This window comes from Euprymna scolopes, chromosome 29, assembly GCF_053919585.1.
Source record: "Euprymna scolopes isolate OS-2025 chromosome 29, ASM5391958v1, whole genome shotgun sequence".
Taxonomy (NCBI): Eukaryota; Metazoa; Mollusca; class Cephalopoda; order Sepiida; family Sepiolidae; genus Euprymna; species Euprymna scolopes.
In genome coordinates, this window is record NC_136510.1 from 93224041 (window position 1) to 93236540 (window position 12500).

The 12500-nt window shown below is 32.7% G+C and overlaps 2 protein-coding genes across 4 annotated transcripts in view; one reads left to right on the forward strand and one right to left on the reverse strand.

Annotated features, from left to right (window-relative positions):
• LOC145252783 (E3 ubiquitin-protein ligase PDZRN3-B-like) overlaps nucleotides 1–12500 on the reverse strand; it is a 703291-nt gene that overhangs the window by 254437 nt on the left and 436354 nt on the right. The gene's annotated exons all lie outside the window — the stretch shown is intronic.
• Nucleotides 7099–12500, forward strand: part of LOC145252850 (uncharacterized) — a gene marked incomplete at its 5' end in the record, with an annotated part of 17938 nt that continues 12536 nt past the window's right edge. Inside the window, one exon of the mRNA XM_080112863.1 lies at nucleotides 7099–7205. Within this exon, the coding sequence (XP_079968989.1) occupies nucleotides 7099–7205 (107 nt within the window). The remainder of the gene's footprint in view (nucleotides 7206–12500) is intronic.

Below are 12500 nucleotides of genomic sequence, written 5' to 3' on the forward strand. Positions count from 1 at the left end.
TACAGAGCGAGTGCGCGAGCAAGTAGTAGAGAAATGTGGAAAGAGAGAGAGAGAGAGAGAGAGAGAGAGATGGAGAGAAAAAACGTAGAGAGAACGAGAGGTAGATGCAGACATAGAAAATTTTATTCATTCGAATGCTAATGGCACTCTTGTTTGAACACAGAGAGAGAGAGAGAGAGAGAGAGAGAGAGAGGGGGGGAGAGAGAGAGGGGGGGAGAGAGAGAGAGAGGGGGGAGAGAGAGAGGGGGGGAGAGAGAGAGAGAGGGGGGAGAGAGAGAGAGAGAGAGAGGGGGGGAGAGAGAGAGATGAAATATTAAAAGAGCCGAAAAGCAGTAAAGGTAAAAAGGTAAACTTAAAATAGAAGTGACGAGAAAAATTAGAGAAAAAAAAAAAAAGTGACCAAAATGAGAAATAATGAAAAATAAATAAAATTATTAAATAAAACAACAAAAAACGGAGACAAAAAAAAAAACTATAGAAGCAACCAAATATAAAATGATAAAAAAGAAAGCATAAACTGAAAATTATTTATGACGCGATGCTTTCAGAGAGAGAGAGAGAGAGAGAGAGAGAGAGAGAGAGAGAGAGAGAGAGAGAGAGAGAGAGAGGAAACAAAAAGAGGGGGAGGAAATAACGAGGTGGCATCCGTCTTCCAGCTGACCCCCTAATAAAATAAAGATGCTGAAGGAGTCTAGGATGGGGCAGGCATACGTGATGTCGAGTGTGAAGTTGAAGAAGTTAGACAAAAGAAGGAATAAAGCCCTGTTGGAAGATCTTTCAATTTTTCATTCACTTCGCGCGACTATTTGCTTCAATTCTGTGTGCTGAATGCCATTTACAGTAGCCAATGAAAAGCTTCCAAATTATTCACTGCGGGACACCTCAAGTCGCAAAAATACATAGAATGCTTTATATGATAAGAAAGATAATAAAATAGGAAACATGATAAGTAAATGAATGAAAAATCGAATGAATAGATGAAAAAAGTTAAATAATAAATGAATGAACTATATAATATATATATATATGTAAATAAGGGAAAAAGCTAAACAAATAATTGAAAGAAAAAGCTAAGTAAATAAATAAATAAATAAAGGAAAAAGCTAAATAAATAAATTTAAAATATCTAAATAAATAAAAAAGCTAAATAAATAAATTTAAAATATCTAAATAAAAAAAAAGCTAAATAAATAAAAAAACTTGATAAATAAAAAAGCTTGATAAATAAAAAAGCTAAATAAATAAAAAGCTAAATAAATAAAAAAGCTTGATAAATAAAAAAGCTTGATAAATAAAAAAGCTAAATAAATAAAAAAGCTAAATAAATAAAAAGCTAAATAAATAAAAAGCTAAATAAGTAAAAAAGCTAAATAAATAAAAAGCTAAATAAATAAAAAAGCTAAATAAATAAAAAAGCTTGATAAATGAAAAAGCTAAATAAATAAAAAAGCTAAATAAATAAAAAAGCTAAATAAATAAAAAGCTAAATAAATAAAAAGCTAAATAAATAAAAAAGCTAAATAAATAAAAAAGCTAAATAAATAAAAAAGCTAAATAAATAAAAAAGCTAAATAAGTAAAAAAGATAAATAAGTAAAAAAGATAAATAAATAAAAAAGATAAATAAAAAAGCTTAATAAATAAAAAAGCTAAATAAGTAAAAAAGATACATTTAAATAAATAAAAAAGATAAATAAATAAATAAAGATAAATAAATAAAAAAGCTAAATAAATAAAAAAGCTAAATAAATAAAAAAGCTAAATAAATAAAAAGCTAAATAAATAAAAAGCTAAATAAATAAAAGGCTAAATAAATAAAAAAGCTTGATAAATAAAAAGCTAAATAAATAAAAAAGCTAAATAAATAAAAAAGCTAAATAAGTAAAAAAGATAAATAAAAAAGATAAATAAAAAAGCTAAATAAATAAATAAAGCTAAATAAATAAAAAAGCTAAATAAATAAAAAAGCTAAATAAATAAAAAAGCTAAATAAATAAAAAGCTAAATAAATAAAATAGCTAAATAAATAAAAAAGCTAAATAAATAAAAAAGCTAAATAAATAAATGCAAATGATAAAAAAATAAGTGAAAACGCTAGATAAATGAATAAAAAAGCTAAATAGATAAGGAAAAAGGTTAAGTAAATAAATGAAATAAAATATTGAATGAATAAATTAATGAAAAAGCTAAACAAATATAAAATTAACGAAAAGGCTTAATAAATAAAGCTTAACAAATAAATGAATGAAAAAGTCGGTGATTCTTTTCTGGGACGCCGGGACGCCGGGACGCCAGCTCGCCAAAAAGTACGCCACGTCCAAATTTCATTCCGTCATAAAAACAACTTTCTACAGAAAAAAACCTTTATTTTTACACTTTTATCTCGCGAATAAATATGAAATTACATATTGAAAACTGCGTTTATTATTTTTAATATCCAACAACGGAGTTGAAGTCAATGTTTTCGATTTTAAAACAAAACTATTTTTTTTGATAAATCTCTGTTTGGCGTACTCATGAATTATTTTTTCTAAAGAATAAAATTGAATAAAGTTTATTTTTACAAGAATGTTTAGATATTTACCTAGCAAATAAGTATAAAAATATATATGACAAACCGCGTTTATTATTTAAAAAAAATCAAAATTATACACCGCGTATGAAGTCAGTTTCTTTTAAGAAAAAACAAACAAAAAAAAACAAAACCAACAACTAATAACCAACAAACAAAATCGATTAAAAGAATCGTTTTTTTTTTCATCGGAAAATAGACACGAATATTTCCGATTCCGATACCTCAAAAAGATCTGATTTTATTTCCCAGATTATATATATATATTTGTAGATTTTGGCAGCAAGTCATTATTCAAGCAGGTCTGATTGAACGCGAGAGTTATTTTTCCCCCCGATTTTTCTGGTAATCTTTTTCATTCGCCACACTTTCATGAAAAAGATTCGTCTAGCTGAAAACACGAATAATTTCCCCCACTATTTATCTGTGTCTAAACCCAAATATAAATTCCATGAACAAAGCTTCTTTCTTAGAACTGCACACCTGTGGAACTCTCTTCTGTTTGCCTGCTTTCCAGCATACTACAATATGATTGTCTTCAAGTCCAATATAAACAAGTTCTTGATGAGCCGTCCCCCTTAATTAATCTAATTTACATAATTTACACTGCTAACGATTACTACGATATTGTCCCATTGACTACTGTACACTCTTTGATCCTTAGCCTCGAGTGGCCTCTGGGCCTTGATAAGTGGTGACTCTTATGTAAAAAAAAAAAAAAATCGAATTGTCCTCGTATATTTTCCCTCCTTTTTTTATGTTTTTAATTATCTTTTTTTATTAAAGAAATTCGGTACATCTAAAATATTCGAATAAGTCGTTCATCAATTGTCAACACAAGACGACGCAAGCATAGCCATGCGATGACTAACAAAAGTCTTTAATATTTGTTTTTTTAGTCGCCGTTGTCAAGCAGTGAGACGCCCTCCTCTCTCTCTCTTGTCATCCAACCGCATCCCTTATAGCCTGCAATTTACTGTTTATTATTATTATTATTATTATTATTATTATTATTATTATTATTATTATTTTAATATTTTAGTTCTTTTAACGTCAATTTCACGACAGGCTTCTTTCTATCTTGCACGATTACTTAACGTATTCAGTTTCTTTAATAATAATTATCTTTTTTTTTTTCTTTTTTTTTTTTTTTAGGTCGGGGATGCATTTAACATGATTGCGGTAAAGAGATACTAATTGTTGAGTGGTGATATGATTTTTTTTTTTAAATTTAATTTTGGCGGAGATAACTTTGGGTTTGGTAAGGCGAATTGGACACCCAATAACAGAGGAATTTTGTTTGTTTAAGCTTCAATTTCTTAATGAATTAATCTCGCCGAGTAATGTGTTGATATGCAAAGAAGAAAAGGAGTGATGGGTTCAGTTGTGGGTAGGGTTTAAAAACCAATTAATTTGGATCAAGAAAAGTTCTTCCTTTTATTTACGAAGCATCAAGAAGATGTTAAGGAATTACATTTTTCGATAGAGTAATGCCGGCAGTATAAAGGTGTTTACAAGTGGTGTAATGGATACCCTCAAAAAGTATATACGAACACATAATCACGTTGACACCGGTTCTCGTTAGATCACCGAAGTTAAGCAACGTTGAGACATATCAGTATCAGATGAGTGAGTATTTTAAAATATCAGGCGCTGTATGTAAATGGACGTCGAAACTTCCCTGCAAAGACCCCCAAAACCCAAACCTCGTCTCTTCTTTTAACTGGGATATTATTGGTGCAATTAGTTTTATATTGCGCTAGTAAGGCTTAAATGTCTGGTGTACACACACACACACACACACATATATATATATATATATATATATATATATATATATATATATATATATATATATATATAGGTGAGGGGGAAAGTATTCAGGTTTCCTCCAACGATATTAACAAATAGTGATGCAACAACCCAGCCGGATCTCGAACATAGTACGCTGATCCCAAAGCTTGCCCGGATAACCACTTACTACCGTTATTAACGTCGACTCGGGAATTTGTACCTGTTAATGGTTACCCTATTTAGCTAAACAAGCGTCAATGACGACATTAGTTTCCACTTATGTAACAATGTAACAAAGGAATAATATATATATATATATATATATATATATATACAATTTCTTTTGTTATTCTTTTTGACACCTTTTGTCAGCATTGTTTTCTTTCTTATTTGTATTCCGTTGTTTTCCCTGCTTTTTCTACTGTTCGCCTTGTGCTCAACCGATGTTTACCTGATGATTTTTAGGGTAATTACGTCTGTTTCCCTTAGATTTATTGAAAAGATTAATCAAGTGGTAAGTACAATATGCGTTGAGAGAGAGAGAGAGAGAGAGAGAGAGAGTTAAAGAGAGGGAGGGGAAAAAGATAGAGAAGGAGTAAAAAATGCTAAGGCCCATGCAAAGTAAAGAGAAGGCTAAAGGTAAAGTAAAATGGGGGGGGGTGAGAGAGAGGGGGGGGGGGGTGAAAACTACTGCTGGGACGATTAATCGGAATTGGGAAACAACAAAATCGGAACATTTTGCGGCATCAGAATCGAAAAATTTGTACATATTTCCTGATGTTAAAACCGATTCGTTTAAAATTAATTTTTTTTTGGTTTTGTTTAAAACTAAAATTTCACATTGCTAATAATGATGATAAAATTACACACACACACACACACACACACACACACACACACTTACACAACCAGTAAAAATTAACTCTACAGATAATCCCCTACACGTGCATGTTTTACGTTTACGTTTTCATGTTATCTTGAAAGCCCATGTCATATATAAATATGACATGGGCTTTCAAGATAACAAGAAAATAGAAATTAAAAAAAAAATATTACCCCCCGCCAGCGCCTCCCCCTCCAAAAAAAAACAACAACTCCATATATCAATATTTGGAGGTTTAAACTGAATCTGTGATTGTGTTGGAATCATGGATTTAAAACGGAATCGGTAATGGTATCGAAATCGGGAAAATGGTGATGCTCTTTTCTCTTACCTGCAACCTCTTCCCACAGAAAAGACGTTGTAAGGCTGTCTCTGTTTTATCGCTATTTTCATGGCAGATGCTTGTCCGAGCTTCAATATATGCTTCCCTCCTTGTCAGATTAAAAAACAAACAAAAAACAGAAAAAAACTCGCTCATCTAGCTACAACCATTATCAACAATTTCTCCTAAATCTCTGTCTGTGTCTAAATTTAAACAAAGATTCCATGAACAAAGTTTATTTATTAGAACTGCCCTTAGGGGTAATCATGTTCCACTGGCTTGCTTTCCAGCTGACTACAACATGGTCGTATTCACGTCCAATGTAAACAAGTTCTTGCTGCGCCTGCCCCGTAAATAATAAAATTATATCCAATTTTCACCACTATCAATTATTATGCTGTTGTCCCGGTGACAACCGTACATTCATTAACGCTTATCCTCGAGTGGCCCTCGTGTCTAGATAAGTAGTGACTCACTTGTAAAAAAAATATGATAATCGTCACATAACTAATACCAAAAGAAAGCGACAGAATGCAAGAGAAGGGACAAAGAGTGGAACAAGCAACAATGCGAATAAAAATATCTGTACTCCTATAAATTTGTTTTTGTGTGCATTGATATTCATATTAAAAACCCCCTTCTTTTACTAATTTAAAAAGAAAATACAACTTTGTTATATATGGATCGTGCAATTGCATTCATCTGCAAAAGATCCAGCTAATTTGCATATTCTTTTAAACATTCATTTTAATTAATTCTCTATTAGTTTTTTCGGTTTTCTTATGGGATGACAATCTTTAGTAAACTATTACGTGTAATTATATTTATGCAGATATTCTACATGATTTATACTTGCGTAATATTTGCATAAAAAGTTTATAGTAAACACAAACCTCTTTCAATATATATTTATGTATGCGTATATATATATATATATATATATATATATATATATATATATATATATATATATAAATATATATAATTTTGCCTACGAAACTCTTGTCAGTTCTTGGTCGACAGACATGAAACTTAATATATAAGGTATTCAAACCCATGCGAAACTTTATATTTGTGTTTTAGCCGCGGAAAATCAATGCAAAAGTGTGCAAATTAAAAAAAGATTAAATTTGCCAGGTCGAGAGACGGCATTACTAATATGCATGCGTACCGTAATAGCTATTGGTTCATATTTAAATTTTTGGCCTTGTAGCAAACCGGTCTTCATATCTCAGGCATTAACATCAAAGAGAACAAAGTAAAGTGTAAGCTAAACGTTTTGGTTTCGATTCTTGGTTGGAGCCGCACGAGTCATTTTTTTTTTAACTTTAAATCATTACTATATATTGGGTTCGATATAACATAAAATTAAATACGAAATCTGCATTAATCAAAATGTCATATTTTAGCGTATTTTACGACCGGGCAATGCCGGGCGGCTTGCTAGTAAATAAAAAAGTAGAGATATTGGCAAAGGATGTGTGTGTGTGTGTGAGAGAGAGAGAGAGAGAGAGAGAGAGAGAGAGAGAGAAAGAAAGAAAGAGAGAGAGAGAGAGAGAGAGAGAGAGAGAGAGAGAGAGACGGGGGAATAAATACACGTATACGCAGAGTACAACTGTTTAAAAATGAGGACCCGTAAAGCTAAATAGAGGTACTAATTAGTGATGAGACGATTCCAATATTTTCCCAGATTCCGATACAATTACCGATTCCGATTCTTTATAAATTTTGAAATATAGTTCTCCAAAATGTAGAGTGCTCTTCTTGGGGCTAACACGTGATCTCTACATGAGATGCATCGATATTTGCACATTCAATTAAAATTCTCTTTTACCTCTCAAACAGCGATTAATCAGTTAACTCTTTTGCAGTATATTTTTCTTGTGATTTCTTAGCGTTATGGTATTCCAGGACAAGAATTCATCTATTCTTGTGGAGTAACCAGCCTAGTATTGTAAATATAGGCAACACAACTTAAAGAAGGTCTACCGTTCCTAGTATAAGCTAGCGTGGAATAACCACACCGAATGGATCTTATTTGAACTTGAAAAATTATAACATTAAGAGTGTGAGTTCCACATGGAAACGTTAAAGCGGAACCAAAATATATAGCTCTGCAGCCTAATTCGTTAGCATCCGAGCTAACATACATATACATGCATATCAGAAATTAAAAAACTTTACCGTATATATATTTTCACATTCGTAGAAGATACACGTTTAGTCGAATTACGCCTACAAAATTCCAAGTTTTTTTTCCATTTTGACCGTTTAGCAGCTATTTTTATCGGCTAAAAACCAAATCGAATTGGGTCCACGCGTCCAAGTCTCCTATATATCAAGTTTCAAGTTTGTAGGCCAGAAATTGACAGAGTAGTTTGATAGGGACCGTTCCTTATACAGACAGACAGACAGACAGACAGACAGGCAGATAGACGAACAAGATCACTTTTACAGAGAATCGTTTCTGCCATTTCATTAAGATATTTCCATGAAATACAAAATATGTTAAAATAAAATACACATCAAGTGGGCTTGAAAGCCAAATCACAACGTAATATTAAGGAAAATATACAAATATTTTACTTGATCCGTATTTTATTTTATTCAAATTAAAACAACGTTTCTATATGGAACTCACACACTTAACGTTATTCTCGCGTTGCCTTCGCACTGTTCCAACATTTTAAAATACAACAGCTGAGATACAACGCGCGGCTCTTTACATAATTTTCTTTCTCCCAGTTTGCAACATGGCAAGGAAGAAAAGAAAAAAAAAAACAACATACCGAGAATGAAGTACAGCTCCGAAATATATTTATGTTATAAATTTAAAACAAGTAAACTATTTCTTTATTATATATATTACGTTGTGATATTATATAAAATTACGTTGTGATTTGGCTTTCAAGCGCACTTGATGCGTATTTTATTTTATTAAAAAATTATGTTATTTAAAAAAAAAAAAATACTAGTACGGTATACGGCATAATCTCGTTGACACACTGGTTCTCGTAAGACCACCGAAATTAAGGAACGCTAAGTCTGGTCAGTACTAAAACGGGCGACCATTTAGGAATCCCAGGTGCTATATGTGCTTCTCGCTTACCTCGGCATTGTTTCTAGTTATCTCAGATTTCTCTTTGCCACTGGACTCAGGCCGTGCCGATTCAGGAGAGGTGCCGTTGGAGATTGCGCACACATTGCCTCACAATTACACGCGCAGCTACCCTTAGAGGGGTTTTTATTGTCTTTCGAAACTGAACGGAGGCAATGATGATGACTTGTTGAGGAAAATATTCTGATGCCACGTTGTCTTGACAAACTCCTGGACAGAAAGGTCTTAGATAAGAGTGCCAGGTGTCTCGTAGGCATTCAAGTTCTTTCCAATCTCTTTCAAATTCTCTTTTTTTTTTTTTTAATTTTTATACATTTTTTTTTATGTTACGGGAGAGTAGCTGTTTTCATTTTCTTTCTTCTGAAAACCACTCCTTAAAAAAAAAAAAAAAAAAAAAAAAAAAACGAGTAGCGCAAAGTTTAGAAGACGGTGGTGATGAATTATCGGCCCCTTTTTTATGCATTCATTTCTGCATTTTTTAAAAGGATATTACCGGAAAATGGACCAACAATAGACAGAAAAAAAAAAAAACATTGACGCGCGAATGATTTGCGTCAGTAATTTCATTTACTGAGACTCCCACCCCTGCAACAACCGACCGACACACACACACACACACACACACACACACACACACACACACACACGCCCCCTATGATAGAACCATAAACCTGATTGATCCCCACTCCCTTAATTGCAAGGCAGCTACCCCCTTCCCCGAACGCATACACCCGTTACAGAGACCCACTTGATTTATTTATTGTTAGCGTTTGCCAGGGGTGAGCGTTGTTAGTGACAGGAGGGGGCAAGTTTAAATGATAAAACGCGCGCAAAACTTTTTTTTTTTTTTGCACGTTCCCCTTTTCTGGGAATATAACGGCGTGATTTTTACTGCTTGATTGTTCAGAGGCGATTGGCGGTAGAATCGAGAAAAGCTGATTTGTTTTTTTCTTTCTTTATTTTTATTTTTTAACTTGGCGATCACCGCTAATCAAGGCTCGGAGATCACTCTTGGATAAGGATTAATGAGCGTTAGGAAGATGGTAAGGCAACCCATGATGATCAGTAATGGTAAAATTTGGGTAGAGTTTAATTATATAAGCTGACGCCTCAACAAGAACTTACTTAAATTAGACTTGACAATGACCATGTTTTAGCTAATTGCGGGGTAGAACTGTATTATGTTCCGTATACAGGCAGTTCTAGGAAAGAAACTCTGCTCATGGGATTTTAGTTTAGTTTTAGTCACAGATAGAGACTGAATAAATTAATCACGGTGGTTATGGCTAGGCGAGTATTTGTTGCGAAATTTTTATAACATAGCGCTGACGTGCGTATGTAAATGAATGTGAAGTGACGTCACCGATGGGTGGGGAAGGACTATAAAAAGAGAAAAACAAACGATCATGTAGGAGACGAGACAACGTTCGAGATCTCGTGAGAGACGTGGGAACGTTCTAGATCATGTGGGTGACGTCACAACTGCAATAATGAAAAAATAAATGTTACTATGAAGCACACGCGAGTCTTGGTTTCCTTTGCGACTGAAACTAGACACAACGTGTGCTAGTTCCCGGGAACCGTTACAGTTTTCCAAGGGGGGGGGCATAGAACAAAGCTCTACCATAAGACAGACCCAAAAATAATATTTAAAAACTTAATTATTATAATAATTATTAATAATTAAAAATAATTGAAATTTCGAAAATTCCGCCCGTGGAACACATGAGTGGGTCTGCTTCTCATCTTACTATAACATAGCCGTTAACAAGTTTAATGTAAATAAGTTCTTGTTGAGATCTCATGTTATATATCATTAAACTCTACCTAAATTCCGCCAATCATCACCTGTAAAACATTCACGGCAAACACTCTACTAGCTACAACCACTGCCCTCGACTTCACTTTGTCTCTATATGTACCGAAAACTAAACGTAAACTCCATGAGCAAAGTTTCTTTCCGAGGACTGCTCGTCTGTAGAACACAATACCACCGATCTGCTTTCCAGCTGACTATAACGTTTTCAAGTCTTACGTAAACAAATTCTTGTTGAGCCGATCACTTAAATAATCACTGTCTACCACATTTCCAACATTGCCGATTAACACTCATAAACTCTTCTCCTCGAGTGACCGCTGAACCTTGATAAGCCGTTAATAATATATGTATGTATATGCATCTACTACTATATAAAAGGAACTTTCTCTAAGTGTGTGTCTGTGTGAGTTCGTTCCCTATTGATACGAAAACGGCTAGGTCGATTTTTATGAAATTTGACACGAAGATACTTTATGTACCTGGCAGTGTTATTAGATCAAATGTTTATTGGAATCTCTTCGATAAGTATCAATAATCAAAAAATCGAAATCATTCGATGAAAGAAGAAACAGGAGATTTTTTTACAAAAGTGAACACCTTATACAGCCTAACATCGCAAATGCATTTCAAAAGTTGTATTACCATACAAAAGCCGAAAGACCCGACATATACAATCAGCAGTAGATTCTTAGATGCGACAGGGACGCGTTCAAAATGAATGTTTCTCTTGAGAGCACAATTGAAGCATTGATACTTGACGTCTGCATTTTTAAACTTTACTTCAAGCCATTATATATAAGAATTCCTAAAATCAACAGTAGGTTCTGTACAGTGCAATGTAGACTACATTTTATTGTGGACTAAGTCATTGTGAGAGGCATGAGAAGCTTCCTATCGGTGCACCGCGATGGGTCTCCAACTAGAGCAGGAAATTAATTGATTCTATTGAAAAATGGGCGAGTTCACGGATTTCGATGACAATAAAAATATGGCAGTGTGAAACATTTGTTGATCATCATTTAATCCCGGCAATGGTCGGATCTCCCTGCTAGTATATATATATATATATATATATATATATATATATATATATATATATATATATAGTGCAAAATTGTGTTGAAAATTCAAAGACTCACGTTTTCTTTTTTATAACCTTCGTTTATTTCCTGGATTTTTCCATTACAGCTGTTTCATTAATGAGTTGGCAATTTTACGATTTATCTTTCCATAAAAAATATTCTATCCCGACCAACTTCTTCAGATGTTTATCCATTAGATTTTTACAACAAAAGGTATATTTTTAACATGCTAGACATCGTATTCGGGAAAAAGGATTTCCACAGCCATGCTTCCTCACTTCCTCCATCTTTTGGTGTTATGTAAAGATATATATATATATATATATATATATATATATATATATATATATATATATATATATATATATGAATGCGTATTTTAGTTCTTGACATTTGTTTTTATTGAGATCGACAGGTCACGAGTTTAAAATCCAGTTGAAAAGGCGTACAGATGAAAGACCCAGGACGTGACCAGTATTAAAATTGCGTTTAATAGCGAATTTAGATTTTATTATGAAAATAAAAATGATGAACGAAGAGATGCGGGAACTAAATAAAACGAAATTTAAAAAAAAAAAAAAAAAAAAACGCTACTAAACGACATTTGATTCTCTATAAATTTTTGTAGTTTCTCTTAGAAACAAAAAGATAAAAAGATATCTAGCAGGCCTGTTAACCTTGGTAAACAATTCGATTAAAGGATTCCGTTAGATGCAAGTAACATATTCAGTTTTAAATTGAATAACGGAAAGGGGAGACACGTGGCTTTATATCAAGAAAAGTTTTAATTTAGTGCCAAAAAAAAAAAAAAATGGATAACGATGGTGAAAAATAAGTGACAATACATTGTGTTTAAAACTTCAATTTACAAAAAAAAAAAAAAGAAAATAAAAAGAAAAAAATCAAATGTG